General features: G+C 37.1%; 2 protein-coding genes and 1 long non-coding RNA gene across 3 annotated transcripts in view; 1 reads left to right on the top strand and 2 right to left on the bottom strand.

Annotated features, from left to right (window-relative positions):
* Positions 1 to 24,373, bottom strand: part of LOC146488443 (retinal homeobox protein Rax-like) — a 205,067-nt gene that overhangs the window by 123,643 nt on the left and 57,051 nt on the right. The gene's annotated exons all lie outside the window — the stretch shown is intronic.
* On the top strand, positions 56 to 24,373 carry LOC146488451 (origin recognition complex subunit 2-like). Its single transcript, XM_085117822.1, has 16 exons — positions 56 to 144; positions 1,872 to 1,958; positions 3,421 to 3,516; positions 9,653 to 9,690; positions 9,777 to 9,861; positions 11,131 to 11,200; positions 11,655 to 11,691; positions 12,545 to 12,646; positions 12,716 to 12,822; positions 17,065 to 17,197; positions 17,753 to 17,855; positions 18,538 to 18,599; positions 20,928 to 21,009; positions 22,252 to 22,485; positions 23,014 to 23,132; positions 24,130 to 24,373. The coding sequence occupies exons 1-16, from the start codon at positions 66 to 68 to the stop codon at positions 24,214 to 24,216; spliced, it is 1,521 nt and encodes a 506-aa protein (XP_084973948.1). The 5' UTR covers positions 56 to 65; the 3' UTR covers positions 24,217 to 24,373.
* LOC146488452 (uncharacterized) lies at positions 4,242 to 6,502 on the bottom strand. The gene is made up of 3 exons (XR_014866305.1): positions 6,377 to 6,502; positions 5,306 to 5,919; positions 4,242 to 5,271 (listed from the first exon to the last, which is right to left on the bottom strand). It is a non-coding gene; the product is annotated as an uncharacterized LOC146488452 (long non-coding RNA).

Below are 24,373 nucleotides of genomic sequence, written 5' to 3'. Positions count from 1 at the left end.
GTCCTTACTCACCAGGGCCTTGAGAAAATCGACCGAGACACACTGGGTCCGATGTCAGAAGTAAAATGGCGGACGAAGTTGAATTTGTCAGCGATGAAGACATTCCAAGGGTGCAGAGAGTTAAACGCAAGGATATTTTCACAAGTACGGTTTGTCTGATATAATGTTAAGTCTTGGGTGAAAGGATGTTGGCAAGATTTCCGCACAGCTTCATACATTAATTTTGCATGCGTTTTGCGACTCAAAACTCTATTCACGCTTGCCGTTTTTTGGAAGAAAGTTAGTACGACACTACAGACAGTGGCGCATGTTTAAGTAATGTATGGCCGAGGCTGTGCCGAAATCTTTCCAAACTTATTTTGTTTATTAATAAGTCTTATATTTACATGTAGTTAGGTCCCCAATTTGTTTACGATTTATAAACTTAACTAGTTGAGACAGTCGTTAATAAAGTTATTATATTATTATCATCATCATCATCATCATCATCATCATCATCATCATCATCATCACCATCATCATCATCACCATCATCATCATCATCATCATCATCATCATCATTATTATTATTTCTCAGTTCTATGAAAAATTATGCGTTGTTTATGACATCCTCTCCGATCTAAATGTTTGGTTTAATCAACAGAGTTGATGAGGTAATTAATGGCCACTGTAAAGTGATTTGAGCACAGGTAGCCCAGTCATGCTTCAGTCATGTACGGTAATATGAATGTCATGGTACGGTAACTGCTGCTAAAATATTGTGGAATTAGATGGTTTTCCACTCGGGAAAATAATTTCTGATTTGAAGGCAAAATCATGAAAATTATGATTAAATTGAATAAAACTGAACTCCTTTGGATAGCTATTTGTATTTTGTTTCCTTTTGAACTGATTCATGGTGACTCCAATGGGGTTCAGTTCCAGTGTTTTTTACTCTTATTTGGAGGAGGCAGCATGGTCGAGTGGTTAGGGCGCCGGACCTGAAATCGGGAGGTCCTGGGTTCAAGTCCCGTTCTGACCGCTAGCTGGAGTTGTTTCTCGGTATCCCCCGGTTCAACTCCTCGGCCTTGTTTGTAAATAGCCAGCTGGGATTCTTACGTTGTATTTGAAAAATTTGTTTCTTCCTGTTTGTTTCACTGTCCCTGAAAAGACCCTTTCAGGGAGAGGATAATTAAGTAATTATTTTATTTTTATTATTTTTATTATTTTGAAGCCCAGCAGATCCAAAACTGCAAAACTTAAAACACTTTTCTTTCAATGCCTGTTGAATGATGCTTTAGTTGTTTGTTCCACTTGCTTATCTGTTTGAAATTTCATTAGCAACCCGGTTGGGTGCTTCAAATTACTTGCACACCTGGTGGATGAGAGATAAATGGTTCATCTCCAAAACAATAAATTGATTTTGTCTCAGTCACCCACTGGATGTCAAAGTAATTTGAATTGCATGACTGTTTGGCAGATACATGGTAGTCTGTAGGGGCATTTTTCTACATCATCAGAACAAAAATTCATCTTCCAAATTGGCAATCTTAATCACCCTGGAGTCAATGATCACTTTTCATTCAACTTATTTATTCTGACTAGTTTTCCATGTTACAGTGCTCCCACCAATCATTGTAACTCCACTGCTCACTATATAAACCACATACAACCCACAATACCTTGATTCGCTCTGATGGAGGGCAAATGCTGGAAATGTCAGCACTCGAATCTCTTTATGGTGGCCAAATTACCTTATCAACTTTGTTCATAAAACCATTAAGTATTTGTTTCCACTCTCCACTGATGCGGCACCACAGTTTCTTTAAAAACTATTACCCCCTTATAAAACTGCGGTGTTTGTCTAGACTGATCTTGCCTTGCACATGTAGGTCTTGGTGGTTGTGATACACCAGTGAGTGGATCAACAGTTTATGGATTTCAGACTCCAAAGCGACGCGGTGCATTAGCACAGGCTGGTGAGTTTGTTTTTATTGTTGTCAGAATCACATATGATGGTGACATTTATGTGCTGTGACATTAATTCCTTTACTGCTAAAGCCAGCAAATTATGACTTAATTATGTACAGCTAAGGACTGTATAACTCATTCCTCCCATCAATGTAATTGCCTGATTTCATACCGTGGGGGTCTGGGTACAAGTCTGTGTATTATGGGTTATGGGACTCAACACCCACATAGCCAGAAAGAGCACACCGAACTTTACAACATTCTCAAGTTTGGTGTTAATCAAGCTAATATTAGGAAAGATACAGCCATTCGAAAACTCCAAATTTTACTAAGAAATGTATGGAACGCCGGATGTGACGGACGATTTGTCCGGCATTCCATACATTTCTTAGTAAATTTTTTAAGTTTTTGAATGGCTGTATCTCGCCTAATATTAGCTTGATTAACACCAAACTTGAGGATGTTGTAAAGTTCAATGTGCTCTTTCTGGCTATGTGGGTGTTGAGTCCCATATCCCATAATACACAGACTTGTACCCAGACCCCCATGGTATGAAATCAGGCAATGGAAAATGACATGTGTGCTCTCTTACATTTTTACACAGTACCCTGGACAAAACAATTCAGGATTGATATTTTCAAAAATATTGTAAAAACCGTAAGGGGGAAGTTTATTTGTTTTGTGTTTTGTTTAGGAGGGATTGTTTAAATCCTCCTTTCTAAAAGGCACATTGTGAAACTTTGGGAAAGTGTCTTCCTTTGACTTTTGAACTGTCTAACAATTTTCCTAGGCGAAGCAAATTTGGTGTGAAAACTGTCATAGCCACATACAGTTTTCATGCCTTTTTTGGTGGCCTGGGCATCCACATTTTAACTTAAAACATTTTTGCATGTGTGCAATTTTATATTTTGTTGAAGTTATTGCTTTTTATCATTGAATTGGGTGAATTTTTGTTAGAATTATTGAAATTATAACTCCTCATCCTAATAATTATTGTTTTGTCCGAGTGCTATGGCAGATTTAAGCATTTAGTACCTGAAATTAACCCAAGCGAAGCTGCTCGCGTGTTGCATTCCATTGTATGTGTGCTTGGATAGTCATGTAACTAAAAGCATTGCTACAGAAATTAATGACTCACATGTTTACTAGTTTTTGTTTGTTTTGTACCTTTGATTTTGCTGGGTGTCACAAAGAATTTTCCCCTGAATTGACATACACGCTTGCCTTGGTTTGAGACATAAGCCAGTCTAAACATGACAAATTAATAATCACTAGTCCCCATGTATTCACCACTAAGAACCCTCCCACCACAAAAAAAGTTAATGACAACCCTGATATACACCCAGTTAATATTAATAAATGAAACATACACAAATATTTCATACCATGAGGTAGACTATTGAAGTGAAAGCTGTATGATTACAGAAATATGTAAGTTGTGACTTTTTGTGTTACTTGTCAACTTTACAGCCTCCTCAGCAATTCATAACAAAACACCAGCAGATCATATTCAGCTGCCTACACCAGCTTGCCAGAAAAGGAAGACCCCCAAAAGCGTTAAGAAAGGTAGAAGAAGGATATCTCAGTGTCGAGACAAAATCAGGGCTGTTTCCAATACAGTATTTCCTCTCTTTCTGAGCTTCCTCAATTTTATGTCGTTGTTAGATTAAAATAAATACCTATCTTTAGAATGCTAAAAAAAACCTCAATTTGCTGTTTTCACTTTTTGTCATCGGTCATATCCTATGTTTACTAAATGCAATAATTAACTAAGTGAGATACATGACTTGTATTAAGATCTTGGGCTTCCAACAGCCCTACAATCAACAAAATTCCTGTTTTTTAGTTTAATGCAACTAGTCAAATTGGGATAGGAATGCATAATTTCTTAGATGAGGAAACTCCGAGGAACGGATTTACATTTTTACATGTAAGCTAGTGACACAAAAACAATTGTGTAATTGTACATTTGCATTCAGTGGACCAAAAATTGTCATTTACATTTATGCCTGTGTCATTTACTGATTAATACATCATTCCATCACATTATTTCCATTGCGCATATGCCACACATTGACATTCCAATCCTAGCAGTACGTAGGAATTGTTTGTCCCATGAACCTACAGGCTGTAGTTAAATGGTCTTAGCTCCCACAAGTCCCCTGTAGCTCAGTGATAGAGAATTCAAACTAGTAATTGGAAGGTCTTAGGTTTGACTGCTGATAGCAGCACTTGCACTTTTTTCAGAGTATGCTGGTGTCATTTACCGATTAATACATCATTCTCATTCCCTGGTGAAAATCTTTTGAGGATCTTTAAAGATCCTCAAAGATCTTCATGAAGATCTTCGAGGATCCTTATGAAGATCTTTAAGGATCCTTAAACAATCTTGCAAAGATCTTTAAGGATCCTCAAAAATCCTTGCCAAGATCCTTAAGGATCCTCAACTTTCTTGCCAGGATCCTTGAAGATCTTGGCCAAGATCTTTGAGGATCCTCAAAGATCCTTAAGGATCCTTGCAGATCTTGCCAAGATCTTGTCAAGATCTTTAAGGATCCTTTGCAGATCTTGCCAGGATCTTTGAGGATCTGCAAAGATCCTTTGCAGAACTTGCCAAGATCTTTGAGGATCTTCAATTATGTCGCCAAAGATCTTAAAAGGATTTTCAAGGATCCTTTGCAGATCTTTTCAAGATCTTTGAGGATCTTCAATAACCTTGCCAAAGATCTTCAAGGATCCTACAGGATCCTTTGCAGCTCTTGCCAAGATCTTTGAAGATCTTCAATAATCTTGCAAAAGATCTTCAAGGATCTTGAATGAACCTTTTCAAGATCTTGTACTACTTTGAACTTTCCAAAATCATAAAAACATTTGTGACTGAAATTTTCGATGAGTCTCAGAATAAGCTGTTGAGAATGTACATGTAGTATGTAGATGAAAAAGAACATCAGCATGTCATAAAAGGGCTAATTTTATTGAACAATCCCTAACTTATTTTAGTTAAGATTCAGGAATTTATTTGTATATAAATGTAGGTCTACAATGCTAAATCAATACAAAATAACTTGTGTAAATAAAATCAGAAATAGAAACATAACTTTTAATATGTATTGTGAAAGAATAATATTCAGCAGATGGATATTTTACCTCAACCATGATGGACAAAATTTTGACTACAACATGAAGCCTGGGTGATCACGATCCTAATGTTAATGTACAAGAAACTGTAATAATTTTTATTCTAAAATTTGGTTTGACAATTGCCAGTGAAAACGTTTGTACAAGAAAACATAATAACAGAAAAACAATAACTTATAGCAACTTAGCTCTGATTATGTACAAAAGTTCTAATGACAAGGCTACACAGTGCAACAAATTTCAACAGATGTTGTTCACAACATTAGTGCAAGTCGAAATTCCTCTCTAAATTATCAGCCTTTAACAAAACTTAAAAGTTACTGCCTTGTCTGCACAACTTTAACACATTTATAGTGGCTCAGAAAAATTGTAGTTTTTCCCTCGTGATGACCCACAAAATGTGGAATAACTATATTCTAGGTAATGAATAATGTAACAAAACAGTGCAATCACAACATCAGCAAATGTTGTGCTACTAAAAATATTTGATAGGCATAATAATTGTGCAAGCACAGTGCTAAAAGACAAAAAAGTACCAATTTGCTTGTAATTTACATGACCAAAACAATTTGACCCTCTAATTTTCTATTAAACTATCAAACATCAAGTAATGAATTCAAGGCTCAAAGTTACAAAATTTTTTATTTTTTCATTGTTCCTGAGTAGTGTATATAGTAGTAGAAGTCACAATTCATAACCATACTAAATCAGTTAAAAATAGGCTCCCCTGCTTACAAGTGACTTAGCTTATTGAGCAGGATTTGGTGACTTCACACACTCTGAAGCTGCAGTCTTGAGTTTCGGCCTTGACAACAACATTGAGTTGAAGATCTACAGCAAAAAGAGAAAAAATCATGCACTTTGGTCAGTTCTTCTGTGTGATTACAGTGTTCACATTCGTTTTTAACTGATGGTGCTATTTTATTGTACATGTGGGCATTATAATACTCCACCAAATGACCTTCAACTTCAATCAAATCACAGGCAAATTAAAGTAATGTTATACTCGATCGAATAGGTCACCACACAAATAAAGCTTGCAATTGATTCTCAGTACAACTACAATCATCTGATTGTTCATTTCAACTAGCGCTACAATTACAAACTTACCCCATAAAAACGTTTGTAAATGTTTTATTTTAAAAATAAATAGGAAATGGCTACCTCGACAACCGAGATCAGATGAATTTGTAGCGAAATTCACAGAAGCTCATGCATTCATTTGGTTGAATTGTGCATCACATTTTCAAGCCAGTCTTTTATCAAAATCATTGATATTAAAGCCTACCTGTTTCTAAAAAGTAGTTGTCCACGATTTGTTGCTTAAAGCCATCATTTTCTAGCTTAAAAGAAGAAAAAACCGAGGAAATGTGCCTTGTTTCCTTGAGTCCTGCGAAAATCCAAAAGAAACGGTCTTTCTGCGAGCCTGCGGTGTATAGCTGCTGACCAAATTTGGCTTTGCTCGTGCCCAGTCTTCCAAGTCTGATGGAAATCCAAGATGGCTGCCGCTCTTGGCTCGGTGGATGTTTCCTTGTTTCCTTTATAAAAGAAGTATTGTGCAAGAAAGCGACAGGGTAATCATTTGATGAAGACTGTGAGCTAACTTTTAGCTATTGGAAATCACTCTTTATTTATAAGAATGAATTACTGAGTCTGAGTATCACTAAGACACTATCATGCTGCATGACAAGCACTGATCAGACAATCAGCTGAGTAAACTTATTTATTTGTCTATTGAATTATATCCTTTGGTGGGAAGCCATATAAAGCAGAAATCTTGGTGCAACATATCACAAATTTAAATTGCCAAAACGAAATTCCATATTCCACGTACCCGTTTCTCTGAGACATCCAAGCAATAGTTCCAAGCAAAAAAACAGCAGTATTGATGACACTGCATTATTGCAACTTTCAGAGTTTTAGTCAACAGTCTGTACTTTCCAACACCTTTAAGGTATAATTATTTACTCTGGAAGCTCAAACTCAGTAGAAACAGAAATTTTGATTCTTAATTTTAAAAGTGACAAATGTATTTGTTACTAAAGCGGGCAGATCGGTGTGACTTTCTTTCGAACACACTATTTTAACTCTATATCTTCATCAAGAAACCACAAACGCTCAAATTTGCTGCCTCCACCTGCCCTTTCATCCCACAAGCTTAGGAGCAATAACCGTTTTATAATTCCGGTGTGCAAGACCAATCGTTAAAAAAACTCTTTTATTATTAGTCATTAGTAGTAGTATGTAGTTTTTTAAATAATGTCCTTTTTCCTCTCGCAGAGTTCTATGCATTCTTCTTTATTATATGTTACCTGTAATTATTAAATTTTTTCTATATTTTGTATATATATTTATGTTTTTCAGTTTCATACAATTTAATTATTTGTACACGCAATTCAGTCTTTGGACTGCGAAGTGTATTTGAATAAACGGTCTTATTGATTAATAAAATAAATTACCAAATGCCTACACTGTAATTGCAAGTGTAATGGCCTTTTATTTTCCATCACCTTTTTTTTCTATTTATCATAGGGGTCTTGCAAACATCCTCATAATAATATTTAAATCCTTGAAGCTCATGAAGGATCCTGGCAAAGGTCTTTGCAAGATCCTTACTTTCAAGGATCCTTTTAAGATCCGTCAAAGATAATTCAGCTTAATTTAAAAATCCTTTAGGAGCCCTAAGGATCCTGACAAAGATCTTTGCAAGATCTTCGAAGGATCCTTATTAAATTGTTGAAGATTTTGGCAAAGATCTCTTGCAAGATCTTTGAAAGGATCTTTTAAAGATTCTTCAAAGATCCTCATTAAATCCTTGAGGATCCTGGCAAAGATCTTTGCAGGATCTTCAAAAGGATCTTTCTAAGATTCTTTAAAGATCCTCATTAAATCCTTGAGGATCCTGGCAAAGATCTTTGCAAGATCTTTAAAAGGATCTTTCTAAGATTCTTTAAAGATCCTCATTAAATCCTTGAGGATCCTGGCAAAGATCTTTGCAAGATCTTTAAAAGGATCTTTGTAAGATTCTTCAAAGATCCTCATTAAATCCTTGAGGATCCTGAAGGATCCTTGCAAAGACCTTTGCAAGATCTTTAAAAGGATCTTTGTAAGATTCTTCAAAGATCCTCACCAAATCTTTGAGGATCTTGAAGGATCCTTGCAAAGATCTTTGCAGGAATCTTTGCAAGGATCTTACAAAGATCCTTGCAAGATCCTTACCAATTCCTTGAGGATCTTTGCAGATAGTATAACAAGATCTTGCATATGCAGGATCTTTGAAGATCTTTGGAGGATCTTCAAAGATCCTATAAGGATCCTTTGAGGATCTTTATCTTTAAAGATCTTTGGCAGGTCTTTGAAGATCTTTAAAGATCCTTGAAGATCCTGTGAGGTTTTTCACCAGGGTTTATTCACCAGGCTTAACACATTCCACCACATTATTTCCGCAGGATGTTTGTCACATATGAACCTAGTTTAATGGCCTTAGCTCCCATGAGTCTCCTGTAGCTCAGTGGTAGAGCATCCGAACTAGTAATAGGATTGGGAAGGTCTTAGGTTCAACTCCTGATAGGAGCACCCACATTTTTTCAGGGTACACCGGTGTCATTTACTGATTGATACATCATTCTCGTTTATTCACCAGGCTTAACACATTCCACCACATTATTTCCATAATTTGCACATGTGCCACACATTGACAATCAGTGATAGAGAATTCAAACTAGTAATCGAAAGGTCTTAGGTTTGACTGCTGATAGGAGCACTCTGATAGGAGCACTCTATCACTGATTGTTTTAATATTAATTTATGTATTGTAAAATTGTCACTGAAAAACCCCTATGGGGAGTGTCAATAAAGTATTGTATTGTATTCCAATCCTAGCAGTATGCAGGATGTTTGTCCCATGAACCTAGTTTAATGGCCTTAGCTCCCATGAGTCTCTTTTAGCTCAGTGGTAGAGCATCTGAACTAGTAATCGGAAGGTGTTAGGTTCGACTCCTGACAGGAGCACTCAGATTTTTTTTTCCGAGTATGCCTGTGTCATTTACTGATTGATACATCATATTTCTCAAAAATTGTAATCTACCATCAACCATTTTAGACTAATTTTCTTGCTTTTCCTCAACTTCGGTAAAGTGAATTAATTGACTTCAAAGTCAGTATTGGAAGGTATAAAGAGGATATTTAAGTGACCTGAAAGGAAAATCCTTTAATAGCAATTCAAGACCAAAATCTGGGTAAAATTAATGTACATGACTTTTTGTGCATTCCAGATAAATTTCAGGTTAACCAACTGGGAAGAAGTTTAATAAGAACTTTTTAAAGTTGCACAAAGCTGTCAGTACCTACATACCTTGTACTTGTCAGGAAACTTTAAAAAGATGTTTACATGTAGGGTCCCCGTTGATACCAGTCCTGCGACTGAAGGGATTATACCCTGTTTAAATATCAACTATTATTATTATTATTATTGTTATTATTATTATTATTATTATTATTATTATTATTATTATTATTATTATTATTCAGTGGTTATTGATGTTGGTAATATTGTGGTTTTCAGGGGATAGAAGGAATGTCTCGACAACTGACTGTGATGAGGTAATCTCATTTTGTTGAAATAAAGAATTTTTCCTTTTGATCCTCATAATGGTTTCCATGAATTTCAGTTGTCCATTGTGTTTCAGGATATATTGACTGACGCAACTCAGGATGAAAACAATGTTAGTGGGTATTCTTTACGTCACAGAAGGAAAGCAGTGCTTCTAAAAGGTGTGATTATGTCATTTCAATGTAGTAGGATTGCTCATTACAGGCCATACTTATATAAAGTATGCTCAATGCCTTAATTGTCTCAGTTTAGGTGATTTCACCACTGGGTTATTTTAAGCTGGTGGCCTTCCCTTCACCTAATCCTCTTGCCTTCAATGGATGTGTATGCTTTGGGAAAGCAACTGCTAAATTTGTCTGAAGTATGTGTTTGAACTGAAAGCCACCATCTTGGATTGGAAAATAGAGGAGAGTTGGAGAAAATTAAAAAAAAGTGGCCAAGGTAGAGGGAATAAGGGTAAAAGATGAACGAACAATTCCCCTCCTGCCATTTTTCACTCTTTTTTTTTTCACTCCTCTCCTACCTAACATACTTGTTAATTGTTTTGTCAAACCAAGATGGCATCTAAAACAATAAATTACCAAGTACCATCACTTGCCTGCGAATTCACTGCAAGCTACATAATTATTCATCCTAAAGGAGTAACCTTGTTAGTAGCCTACCATGCAGTTATTTTTAGGGGATTCATATTACTCCCTCCCTACAAATGTCTTCTTCCCAGATGTACAGCGCGTAGGTATTCTTTTCCTGTTGTTTCATTTGAGTAGCCCTCCTAGCCAATCACCATTTAGTCATTATCTAACTATGACCAATAAAATCAATCGTTAAAAAGCAGACTTCCAGAATTGCTGTGGAAAATTCTTTCTTGATCAACACTTTGTAGATTGAACATACATGTATGCCTAAATAATATACAATAGTATACTTTAACTCCATCATCTGTTGGAATGGTTTGGATTTCATGCAGACGTTTTGTAGATACTGCTCTGCAATCATGGGAGGCTATTTAGTAAAGACCCATATCCCACATTGATGGTGTGGAACGCAACTCTTTGCACTGCTAATTTTTAGGATAAGAGCTGTGTGTTTTATTATTCATTGTAGTTAGGTCAAAAAGTATGTACATGTACTTGATGTAATCTTAGCAAGAGTAGAAGGATATATCCTGGTAATAAAAAATTACAGAAATTGATCCTGGTGTGAAAATTAATACATTACATACATACTTTATTTTCTCATCCCCGCAAGGCTTTTCAGACTCAATCATAAAATATATTGAGAGCAGATGCAAGGGTGCCTTAAAAGCACACCGACATACTGTTATCTGAGCTCACCCCCAGCTGTAAAACATTCATGGGTATCCTACCAGTAATAATTAGAAACATTACCATTAGTATGTGATTACATTGTGGAATGTTTTTGTTATGTAGGTAATGAGCGAGATTCTGATTCAGAAGATTCTGACAGTGAATCACTGGATGCTGAAGAAATTGCATCAAGGTACAGCTGCATGTAAATTAACTTTAAAAATAACATATAACTTAGCTGATACATTGCTCAAACTCATGGAGAGCAAGACTGTGACAATAATAAATTTTGCATGTACATCTGTTGTTTGGATTCATAAAGTAGAAAAGGTGGGGGCTGGGGTGTGGAAATCCAGGTACTTGTGATAATAGTCTGTTTCATACAATTTCAATTTATCAGTACATGTTAGTATTTATAATACTTGATTTCTTCATAAGTGGCACTGAAAACTTGTACTCAGTGGTTGAAGCATGCTGGTTTGCCAGGCACATCTTCCCAGATGGGCTAGTCAAAGCAGACTGTGAGGTTGTTTGGGGTCCTTTTATAAAATAATTATTACATCAAAGGGTCTTGCTGTTAGGGTCATTATGTTGCCTGGGTATAATGTGTAATAATATTTTGAAATGGGTTTGTTGACTGATTTCAGGGTATCCAAGAAAGTCACAAATGGAAATACAAACCAGGTTGGAATATTATCATTACTAAAACAATTTGTACCCTCTTGCAGTAGTTCCAACGGTGATTCCCTTGAGTTATTTTACTCTTTGAAAAATTGCCAAGCATATGTGAATCCCTCACCCATCATCAAGTTTGTTTTTAAGCTTTCTGTCTTTGGATATTGTAATTTCTGAGTGATTGGAAATGACTTATTCTTTGACAAACAGTGTCCCAATAACAGCAGTTTATTTATTTTCCCTTACTTCAGGCTCACTGCCATTTTAATCTAAACAGAGGACAGTAAAAAAATCAAACTGATTTGTAGAATTCCAAAAGAAACGAATGTAAAACAAAGCTAATACGGTATTACGCACAATTTGTGTATGATGGTAGTACAGGAGCCACAGCTACTACTCAGGGTTTTTGTTTGAGGCCAGAGGCTGGACGTTACGTCCTTGCTACAGGTATGTGATTTCTGGTACTTTGATGCATACCTTGAGAGTTTTGAAACACAAAGTCGCCGGACAACAGATTTATAGTTCCATTAACATGTAACTCAAAATAATTTTGCTATGACCTGCACAACTGTATGAAAGGTTAAAATATTGTCAACAAATATGAGAGCTCTACTATTTACTATCATAAAGTATTTCAAGAAATGACTCCAAAGCTATAATCCAGGCTAGAAGACTGCTTCTCCTGCCTCGGAGTGTTTCAGAGGGTATAATTTCAAAACTTTCTCATGACAACATGCCGCTGGACCCTCTAGAAGCTCGCTTCATACCCCATAGCGTGGACATCCCCGTCCGGTGATTTTCAGGATAGATCCGGTACTCTCCAGTACCCCTGACTACTGGTGATTTGCTTTTTTCTTCTCAGATAGAGGATGCCCGTGAAGAGTATTTTGAACAGCAAAGTTCCAAGTGTATCACATCCGATCACACTCTGTCAAAATTAAATATGCCTCGCATGGATCAACAGGTACTCCTGTGATATTTTATAAACTAGAAATCACAGTAATTAACTGTGTGAATTTTGATTTGAACATAGAAACTGCTGGTCCAGTTAAACCAAGTTTCCAGTTCTCATCCCAAGGAGAGATTTGACTTGTACCACAAGCTACAAACTTTCTTTGACAAGTGGATGTTTCACTTGAGGTACGAATGCTTCATTAGTGTATCGTCACATGTACATGTAGGTTCTTTGTATATTTTTTGTCCGTTCCGATGATTAGTATATTAGCGGAGCTCCCGCGCGCGCCACAAGGCGCGCGCGAGCGGAGCCCCATAGCAAAGAGATTTTGGTACACCCATCAATGCGAGAAATTTTGGTTTGGTTATGACGTCACTTCCGTCCGACCGACCGTACAACGTACGTACGTGCGTACGCTCCTCCATGTAAGCAATGTGAAATGAGACCCTCAAACCTTGTGCTGGAAATCAGGTTTTTTTCGGCGGGAAAATGCATGGCCAACTGCGCTGCCGGCCGCGTTTGTTTGGCAGGAAATTGCATCGCTAACTGCGTTTGAGAAAAAAAAATTATTTTGAAGACGACGTGTACGACAAAACACAAACTCAATTTATGAATAAGTCTACAAACATGTAAAGCAAAGAAAGGGAGATAGAAAGAGATCGAGAAAACAGGCGACGAAGAAGCGAAGTTCCACGTCAAAGAGAGCGATTGAGAGCGGTAGCAAACAGGCGAAACATGAGTGACGAACAAAGAGAGAAAGAACAGGAAAGGATCCCGAAAAAACCCCGTGTTACGTTGCGGCACAGAGTTTGAGTGTCTCATTTCACATTGGCTTACATAAATGAGCGTATGACCCAGGTTGTTTTTCGGCGGGAAAATGCATGGCCAACTGCGTTGCCGGCCGCGTTTGTTTGGCGGGAAGTTGCATCGCCAACTGCGTTTGAGAAAAAAACAAAACAAAACAAAAAAAAATTTTGAAGACGACGAGATACAAAGTCAATTTTTATATGTGACCAACAGCAGGGGAAAAAGCAAGGCAACTAGCGGCGGGAGAAACAAATCGACTGGAACGTCATCAGAATCTGGAAGTGAAATCATTTTACTCCGATCCGGCGCCACGAAACGTTGGATTTTTTCTCTTGAAGTGAAACGTTTCGCTCACTTAACGTTGTAAAACGAACGGAAAAATCAGCAATGGAATAAAGGGACTGGTTATTCTCAGAAGAGGCGAGTACATTCATGCAATTTTGTTGACAAAACTTTGCTAGTTTGCTGGTTTGCAAGATATTGTTTTCTTGCAGTTTTGACACGCCGTTTAACTTAAGCTTAAGTTAATACTGCTAACTTCAGAACAGTATTTTGAGCTCATTTTTTCGGTCCATGTTTATTATTTTCCTCTGTTGGAGTTTTATTTTCTGATCTCGTCCAATTTTGCCGTCAAACAGCGGGAGAAAGAGCAAGGCGGATCGCGGTGGGAGAAACAAATCGATTCTTTTATCAGCTTTTAGAGGCGGCACTTCATAAACAGCGGCCGAATCTTGAAGATAAATTATTTTACTCTAATCAGTGTCTAATCCGGCGCGATGAAATGAAATTAAGATTCGATAGATTTTTCCTCTTGAAGTGAAACTCAACGTGGTAAACGAACGAAAAAATCAGCAATCGAATAAAAGGACAGGTTATTCTCCAAAGAGGCGAGTATATTCATGTGATTTTGTTGACAAAACTTTGCTGTTTTTGCAAGATATTTTTTTCTTGTAGTGTTGACACTGCAACTTGTTTAACCTCAGAGCAGCCTTTTGAGCTCATTTTTCGGTCCATGTTCGTTATTTCCCTTGGAGTTTTATTTCTAATCTCATTCCATTTTGCTTCATTTTAAAAAAAATTTGATTCTGAGCTAAAATAGTCAGTCAAACAAACGTCTCCCAACATTGTATCGTTGGCATAAACTACTGACAAGTTTTTCCCGCATACATTTCTGACAATCTTGACAGAGAACAAACAAAAATACTTAAAACAGTAGGATATAACCGCAAAGATTAAGATATGTGAGTTATTTTCACTGAAAGTCTTTTCAAAGAACGTTAAAAGTGAATGTAAAATTTAGTTAAAGTGTGATTCCATTTTCATCAAAACAAAGTTTATGCAAAACATTCATTCGCTTGTTTTTTGTGAATTTTTCAAAGATCGTTGTTTAGTTTATTTCTGTACTTATTGCTATGAATTATCACAGTGCTTTTTTCATTTATTACTCAAAGATATATTTGAAGTGTGTTTTTTGGTTAGTGTATCCATTTTCTCTGAGGTTTATAGCGTACGGCCTTCTTGATAAGCAAAATTTACTAGACAATGACAGTGCCGGTAGCGCGCGTTGGCTGTTCACAAACCTTTTTGCCTCGATCATCTTAAAAACTAAAAACAATAATAAAAACAGAAAATATCATTTTGAGCCATTTAAATTCCGCTTTTATAACACAGAGGGCAAAATGTTGCTAAAACTATCAAGGAACTTCGTAAAACAGTCAGTAAAACACTCATCGAAGGCGCAAGCAAACCAATGAACAAATTATTTAATTTTTTCGTAGCGTACAAAACAAACAAAACCGACGAGAACAGTTCCCATTAAAGTGCCCCTAACCCTTCAATTTGTTTTCTTTTGGTAGATTTCCATATCTTTCAAAAACTCATTTTCGAAAAATTTTTTTAGAAATATTGAATCCTTGTTTTTTTTGCGAGCGCTAGAAGTGAAGGCAGTCTTATCGATATTTTCACCTATCGTTCGCATTAGTCCCCCACTCGGCCAAATGAGTTCAAACATGGAGCGTGACGTAAAAAAAAGGACATCGTGCAAAAATATCCGAAGATTCGCGGTAATGCTTCAATTATAAACAGAGAGAACGGTTGAAAAATGTGTGGTTTTTGGATGCAGCAACTCTCGAAATGTAGAGAAAGGAATCAGCATGCATAAGATTCCTTCTGAATCCTTCTAATGTCCTTTTCTTACGTCACAGCAAAGAAAGTGTCAAATATCGGACGCTTCTCATTGGCTCGTTCCTAATGAGCCCACGATACAAAAATTTGTCCAGCGGGGCTTTAAGCGCGCAAAAATTTAAAAATTTCAGTAACTTTTAGCGCTCGTAAAAAATAAAGGATTCAATATTTCTAAAAAAATTTTTCGAAAATGAGTTCTTCACAGCTATGGAAATCTACCAAAAGGAAACAAATTGAAGGGTTAGGGGCACTTTAAACACATGTAATTATAAGGGAGAATACAAGTTTAATTCACGAGCAAACTAACAACGATAAATCAAATGTTAGGCATTAATTGTTCACCTGCGCTGTGAAGCTTCCTACCGCTTGGAAATCACACGAACATAGATCGATACTGAGGATGGATGGATCCAAAGAAGGAACTTGCGGAGTAATTTCTTCCTGCTCCTTTCTCCCATCAAAAGGACACTTTCATGCTCGGTTATCGTTCGTTGAAAGCACTTGGACGCCATGACTGATTTCAGTTTCTCAACCAAACAAAATAAAATCAATCCGATCCAAGTCTTTAGCTTTTGACACAAATAATCTTTTGCTGTTTCTTGTGAGAGACATCAAAATTAACCTTTAGGAATTTCCCTCCTAGCTGCAGCACTTGATTTCCATGTATTTTTGGTACAAAGAACCCGGCTTAAAGAGTCGAACTTCGAAAGAACCTCAAAGAACTTGTTTTTTTGGACACAAAATGCAGAAACCAACAAAATGTAAAACTGTCGTACTTAGCCAATCAGGAGCGAGTATTTTCGCCGCTCGACCAATCAGGAGTAAATAATTTTGCATACGGTGAAAGAAAAATTACGAAAAACTGCCCTCTGTTACAACAAATCAGCATTCAGTAATTTTGCCCTCTGTTTTAAATTGTTATTGTTGATGAGCAGTTAGCTGCATCTGCATCGAAAATGTACTATATAACTGCAGAATTGATGAGGAACTCATAAGGTCATTACGTTCATACAATAAGCAGACTTCTACTGTGGAGCTCCGCTTTTAGGCTTGGCTAAATATATATATTATTCGTCTAGGTGTTGATGATGAAAAGATTGATGATGAAAAGCACGTTTAAATAAGGATATAAAACACAAAAAAAGAGGAGTGTTTCATCCCATTTCCAAACACGGCAGATGTAGGTTGACAAAAACGAGGCGCAGCTGAGCTTTTTTTTAACCAACTTCCAGGTTGGAAAAAAAAAGAGACAGCAACAACCCAGAAATGGGAAATCGGATGAAGCACCCTTCCTCGTGTGTGATAATTACATGAACAATGCTTTCAGTTAGCTAGTGAATGCATCAGAAATTTTATATTACTGAGACGTGCTTCCGTGGGTTGTTGTTATATAACTGCTACATCTTTATATAGTGGTGCATGTTGTTCTGTTTCAGAAATGGCTTCAACGTACTTCTGTATGGTCTGGGGTCTAAAAGAGTTCTACTTGATCAGTTTCGCAGCACTAAACTTTCGTCCCATCTTCAAGTTGTGGTCAATGGCTTCTTTCCAAGTCTCACTATAAAAAATGTAAGTGTTGTAAGCCCTTTGTCTTAGTTTTCACCTTTAAATTACCTTCTAAACAAGTAAACAAGTAAACAAACAAACAAACAAAGTTTTCATCCGATTGGGTTGTCCGATACACCCGAAGGGGGACAAGTCGAGCATTCGAGAGGTCTGGATCCGCTACTTGGTGCATGCGTATAGAGGAACTGAAAGTCCGTAAAATGGAGCAGTCGATAAAACCAACATCCAGTCCGTGTAGATGAGATGACGGTCCGTAAAGTGCATCTCACTTAGTGGTTTTTAGAGGACCCCTTCTCAGAGAGGTAAAACGTTTTTTTTGAAGGTTTTTAATGAGATGCACCGCGCTCTTTATACGGGCCGCAAGTAAGGATGACAAACCCAGTAAAGGTCTGTACGGAGAGTTATCAGTTCCCTGATATGATAATAAGATGCACGCTCTGTATACGGGCCGTATGCGAGGATGAGCGTCCGTGCGAAACCTGCAATAACGGTGCGTTAAGAGCAACAGTATAGAGCATGGATAGATGATTTGAAACATTTTTTGTGTTTCTTTTGTAGGTTCTAAATATAATAACCGAGGAAGTTCTAATGTTTGATGGGTCATTCAAGAGTGTGACAGATCAGTGTGATTATATAAAGCAGGCCTTCAGTAGTGATAAAGGTTTGAGACAAACATAATAATTACAGCACAACCTATATTCGTTCGTACACCGTACATGTAAGGTGTTTTGGGAATAATCTTCGAGATCTTCTAGGCAATGTGTCACATTTTTAATGCCTGATGACCAATGCAAAGTTACCTCGAAAAGTTTTGTTAACAAATGAGCAGAAGATAAACCATAATTTCTGTTGGAGATTTAAAACGGTCTCTGGTTATAAATTTTAAGATACAATCTTTCGACTGTTTGAACTATAGTCTTCGACAAGTAAAATGATATGAAAAGAGGGCGATAAAAACTCTAAATATAAAAGAAAAATGCGAGATTGCAAAAGAATAGAATATAACGATTATGAATTCTTCTTAAAAAGAATGTTATATTGCCTCTATATTCGACAAGGGTGTTTTTCGAAGACGCAAGGTGTGGAATCTTGGCATACCATGGCAACCACCAATGCGGACACTCTGGACAATATCACATTCTTTTTTATGAAGAATTTATAATCGTTTTATTTATTCTATTCTTTTGTTGTCTCGCATTTCTATATTTACAATTTTTATCGCCCCCTTCTGTTTCCCCCGTAGAAAACTGCTACGGCTCAACCTGGTTACGGCCCTTCCATATTTTATATTTTTTATAATATTATAATAATTTGTAATATTATTGTTATCGTTTATGTTTTAGATCCAGAAGAGGTTTTTGTAATTATTCATAATATCGATGGGCCTATGCTAAGATCGAAGAAGGTGAGAACTTACCTACAAAACATTTTACAGCTGTGCAGTATCTTCTGATCACATTTCAAGGTTTGATCTTTGTACAAATATTTTATTATTGTGGTTGCTGTGATCATTCTTCTGTTATTTCATTGCGTCTAGTATGAAGTATAAGCTCTAAAACAAGGTGGCTGTACCCTACATGATAACACGAGGTGGCTTGTTGGATACTTCTTCGTTGTCCACAGTTTTGAAGTTCAGATTCAAATCAAATAATTTTTGAAAGTGCATGGGATAACGTAGTTTGGTTTCAGTGTTTCATTCTGCATTTGTTTCAAGAACATGATTATGCCAGTAACCCGTAATTGTTAATCAGCGAACTCAGTTAAGACGGTTTTCCCGGACCCCTGACTCGATTGTAATGCAATAATAGTCAACGTCTATATAGTTATGGCATAACAAGACTAAACGTTATCTTATCCAAGTGTCAACAACTCAGTAGCAGTTCCTGACAGAAGGTGAAGCACTGCAAGGAGATGGTCTAGTAGTGAAGTGTGCCTGTCACAATTGTTTGACTCAGAGGACACTTTAAACGCGCGAAATAGCGTGACTGTACTTGTACCGAGTATAATGCATTCTCCAAACTTGGATGTAATTTAGGGGCTGTTTACATGGAGGGAGGAGAAGGCGGATTATCCTAGTGCCATATACGTTCTGTATTCAGTTTACATGCAAAACGTTGGACTTGGCCCTAGCGCTAGGATCTTCCTAGCTGAGAGATAGGAAGATCCTACCACCATGTTAACCACCTTCGCTCGGAAGATCCTAGTACTAGGAACAAAAAAGAGCAAACATGGCGGCAGCCGAACGTTCAGCTGCTAAAGGCAGACAATTTTTCCTTTTTTCCTTCTCCACTTTGTAACCACCGCGACCAAAAGGTTTGCATAAAACAGCCCCTAGTCAATGATTCATGATTTTTCATCATTGTTCTGTGTGATTCCAGACTTAAATATGTATACATCCTTTCCTGGAATTTGTTTTCGTTTATTAAGTAATAAGAAATAATAAAAAAAAATAAATAAGAAAGAAAAGAATAAGAAAATAAAAGTAACGTTGTTCGAGTAAGAAAAATAAAAGTAACGTTGTTCGACGTTTCGATGTATCAAACATCATTGTCAAGAATGGAGAGAACGTTTAATGTCGGGGTTGCTAAAAGAGTTGATAATGATGTTTGATACATCGAAACGTCAAATAAAGATAGTATGTAGTTCCAGTTGAAGTAGTTGCCGTTTCTTTTAACAAGCTAATCGTCACTGAATCGTACGTGGATCGCTCTTGAAGCCAGTGATATTAAGCACCATCTGTATTATCTCCTCCCGATTATTCCACCGTAAAAAATCCATAATATTATGAATTTATACCAGCAAAATCATCTAAAAGAAAAGATGACAACACACACAGAAAATGTACTCAAGCATACTTCCTCAGTTCCATTTGTTTTATCTGGCCAATCAAAAGCGGGGAATTCAAATGCTTCTGGAACTGGTTCGGTAAGAGTAATTACCCAGGGGCTCTCCCGTTCTTGCCACGTAAATCTCTACCACCCGACTAACTGCCCTTCGGTCTCCGAGGATGGTTTTGGACCATATTGGAATGATTAGTTGCTATGTGAGCCACCGACAACATTTGCTCAGTTCTGTTTGTTTGTGTGCCCACAATGGACCACCGACCCATAGTATGCTTCATCCGTGAGAAATAGACGATCGGTGCTTTCGATTGGCCAGCGTGAGACTCATGCATAATGCATGAAGTTGGCCGGCATATAACCGCTCACTTCAGTTCGTTTGTCACAATGAACATTATTTTCGATGTGTTCTGAGAGCCGTAAAATCCACATTTCTGATGCAGCGTTACATTGGTCAGCGGTGTTGTTGAATAGCATTCATGAACAATAGCCGGTAAATCCTACGGCTGGAATCGAATCCAGGGGCACTGTCACAGTAATTTTGCTGTATGTGGGCCAAAGCTGCTCAAATAATATTTGACTAAGAACCTCTTTTCTAACATGAAATTGCTCTTACGGCACTAGGAAGAAAATATGAAATGACTTCTCCGAGAAAGAATAAGCTATAATCAGTTTTTAGCAATTTTTCCAAAAAACCTCGGAAGGAACTTGAAAAAATTGGCCAATTTTTTCAAGTTGCAATCCATTTCCATCCTAGCCATCCGCAGCCAGAGATGAAAGATACTAGTTTCTGTGCACTGGTAAGGTTATTGTTAACAAAATTGAACCAGTATTTGAACATTTACGTTCTCACCAAACACGTTTTTATGACAAGTTACTTTATTCCATTTCAGACTCAAACCATCCTTAGTCTCCTCGGCGAAGTGGACGCCATTCATATCATCGCTAGTATTGACCATATCAACGCACCACTCAGTGAGTATCATGTCCTTGTCATCCAATATCCTTATAACAAATTGAATACTTGCTGGTTATTCTATGGTTTTTGTATGAAATACTGGCGAATATTTCCCAAGAAATTTGAGATTTTTTGGTACACAGCAAGCCTTGCTTTTCATAAGTTTTTTGTAACACACATGGTGAAGCTTTACTCAACCCTTCGTAGTTTACTAAAATCTCTTACACGTCAATTAAAAGGCAAGAATAGTCGATTTTAAAATCATTCTCAACTTCTTAAATTTTCAGTTTACAAAGCAATAAAACCATTAAAAAGCGAATAAGTTGACATTTAGTTCAACTGGTTTTTCTGTACTTGATTGCTGTCACCTTGGTACCTCTCCTCGATATTTCTTCAACGATTGTCCTGTTATGAAAATACCGAATTCGAACATATTTGAGGGAATTTCAGTCGATGAAACTTTTCATAGTTCAAAAAAGCGGCAGCCTCATCCGTGCCAGAGTTGTATGCCAAGCAATCAAGAGTCAAGAGTCTGAGTTACTGAAAGAAAAAGTGCGCGAATGTTCGCGATTTTTCGTTGGATACCGCTGTGTATACATAAGAAACGATTGAATACCTCGTTTTATTATTCCACTATTATGTCATTTCACCAAATAAGGTCAAGAGAACGCGCAAAATATGAGACCGTAATACACTGTAGTGTCCCGGTTTGAACGGTTTACAACAGAGCGAATACGGACGGAAAAGCCAGAAAAAAGGAGCAACAATGTCCGGACTGGACGAAGAACAGTTTTTGAAACGATGCAGACTCGAAAACAAGTTTTTAGCATGCCAATCACTTGTCATTTATCTTTTCATTTTATCTAATCAAATTAAAGACATTTAACTGGGTTTCTGTGTTGTTTACATCATACGTACGCGCCATATACCGATGGACAGTTAATGCCGGGTGTATTTGAAAACTGTTACCAAAACAGAGAAGCCAAAATAACAAAATCTTTTTATAGTGGAATAATAAATCTCTTATTCGATGGTTTTACATATAATACTCGCGGACATTTTGCTCATTGCTCGTAACTCGCAAAATATCCGTGCGTATTATATGTAAAACCATCGAATAAGATATATGCATTAATCATAGAAATGACGCGCCCTTTTTATAAGACCATCTTAAGCTGTTACTTGTACCGTTACCGAGCTTACATCTAAGATTGTCTTTTTATCGTGTTTTCCAATGCTTCGTTTATTTTCATTCTTAGTTTGGAATCAAACTCAGCTGGGTCGTTTTAACTGGTCATGGTTTGACGTGACGTCATTTGAACCGTATAAAGAAGAGACATCATATGAGAATTCCCTGCTCGTACAGCATACTGGGGCGCTCGCGCTGAGTTCTTTGGTTCATGTGTTCCGCAGTTTAACACCGAATGCCCGCGGTATTTTTATCCTGATAGCTGGGCACCAGCTTGAGGAGAAAGATAATAGTAATTACATAGGTAAGCACATGTATGAATCAACTAACTTTCCAAAGAGTAACAGAAGTAACTCCACCTGAAACATTTGAGAACTGGAGTCATTTCAGACCCTGATTTGGAATTAAATTACTCTACAAAAGGAAAAATTTGGACTAAAATTTTAACACTACTTTTAGAATTAAAATAATTTCTTAACTCCAGTTGATGAGTAAATCACTCTCTGTTCATTTGAAAAATAATGAGCACACATCGTTAGTGACCTGCGCGGAGTGGTTTTAAATTGCTTAAAGTTTTGTCTTCCATTCAACAGCGTTCAACGTGTTGAATCAAGAGATAGTCAATACGTCGAAGGGAGAGATCATTAGAACTGTTTTTGATCTTTAACTGAACTTTTTGAAAAGTTGCTTTCCTCTGCTAAATTCGGTGTGACTAATCACATCACGTAAGAACACTTTCTTTCAAAAGAAATTTTTACCACTCCTATTTTGCAAGGTTTAGGCGAAATGAAAAGCTAGGTGTTTTAATTCATTGCTTCTATCTTCCCTGCAGGTCTTTCATTTAATTCTTGTTACTCCAAATGTCGAGAACAGTTTTTAGTCAACAGTGACTCAACTTTGAAAGCTCAGCTAATAGAATTCCGCGATCACAAGCTCATAACCTCTAAAAAGGTGAGTCGGTTCAGTCTCGATGTAGTTATTCTAATTGGTTTCTAGTGTTTGAAGTTTGCTTGGACTGAAACCATATGACATTGTTGTTTTTTTAGTAGGAATTTTATTTCCTTTTGGGTGATTTTTTTCACATTTTGGCGGGTTCTCATTCAGTTGCAATTTAACGATATATTGTTTTCCGAGGGGGACTAATTTTTCTGATACCCAACAATGTGTACAAGAAAAAGCAAAAGCGAACACGGCCCAGTAAATAACAAACGATGTAAAGGATCTTTAGGTAGAAATTTTGTTGGAATAAGTGTACGTTGGGACTTATCATTCTGTTTTGTAAACAGCAGGTTAAGCTTGTATGGGTCACTTAGGTTCGTAGTGCGACTTTACCTTTTTACCCAACTGATATCTGCCACAAGTCGACTTCTTCTGGCGCCGAAAGTGAGCGACGAGCAACGGACTCGCGAGACGAGGAGTCTTCTTCCTGACTGGAGTCCACATAAACACACTTCCAAACAAAAGAAGTCTAAACTAAATACAAGAAAGTTTCAGCGCAGGCCGAATCTCAGGCTGAGCTGAAAATTCCAGCCCGATTTGAGCTAACAGGGCTGGTACTTTCAGTCGGGCGATACGGGCTGAAAAATGTCATGTAAATGTAATCAAAATTCAGCCCGGACTGAAAAGTGAACTTGGACTTGGGGAAATCAGTGTGATTTCAGTGAAAACGGTCCACTTTGATTATACTTTTTCCAATGTGATTTTAATTACACTCGGACTGAAATTCATCATGTAATCACAAGGAAGTCTCACTCCCCCAACCGGGCTAAAATTCATTTTGTTGGGCCCTAATTAAGTAATATGGACCTGTTTATTGCAAACGTCTGTGAACTTGACTTCAATGAGGCACCACCCGCAAACCTGACAAACCAGTTGACCAGATATTGCATGCGCTAATTTTAGCCAATGAGAAGCCAGTTAGTGCAATGTGTGACTGTTTTTGTTTCAGGGTACAGATGGTGTGGAATACCTGTATATTCCTGTGGATTCAGCAACCCTGAAGCAATTTATAGAAGACCAACAAAATAACATATGATGAGTTTCGTTTGTCGTGTTATGAATAAGTCTCCAGGAACAGTTTGAAGCTTACTTAAATTATAATTTGCCCTAGAATATAACTGTGTATCTAAGAATGTATTGTTTATAGAAAATTAAAAATAAATTAGCCTGCTAAGGTTTGATTCTTGAAGAAA

This window comes from Pavona decussata, unplaced genomic scaffold, assembly GCF_977016875.1.
Source record: "Pavona decussata unplaced genomic scaffold, jaPavDecu1.1 SCAFFOLD_9, whole genome shotgun sequence".
In the NCBI taxonomy this organism is placed as follows: Eukaryota; Metazoa; Cnidaria; class Anthozoa; order Scleractinia; family Agariciidae; genus Pavona; species Pavona decussata.
This window is presented reverse-complemented; position numbering and strand designations above follow the sequence as displayed.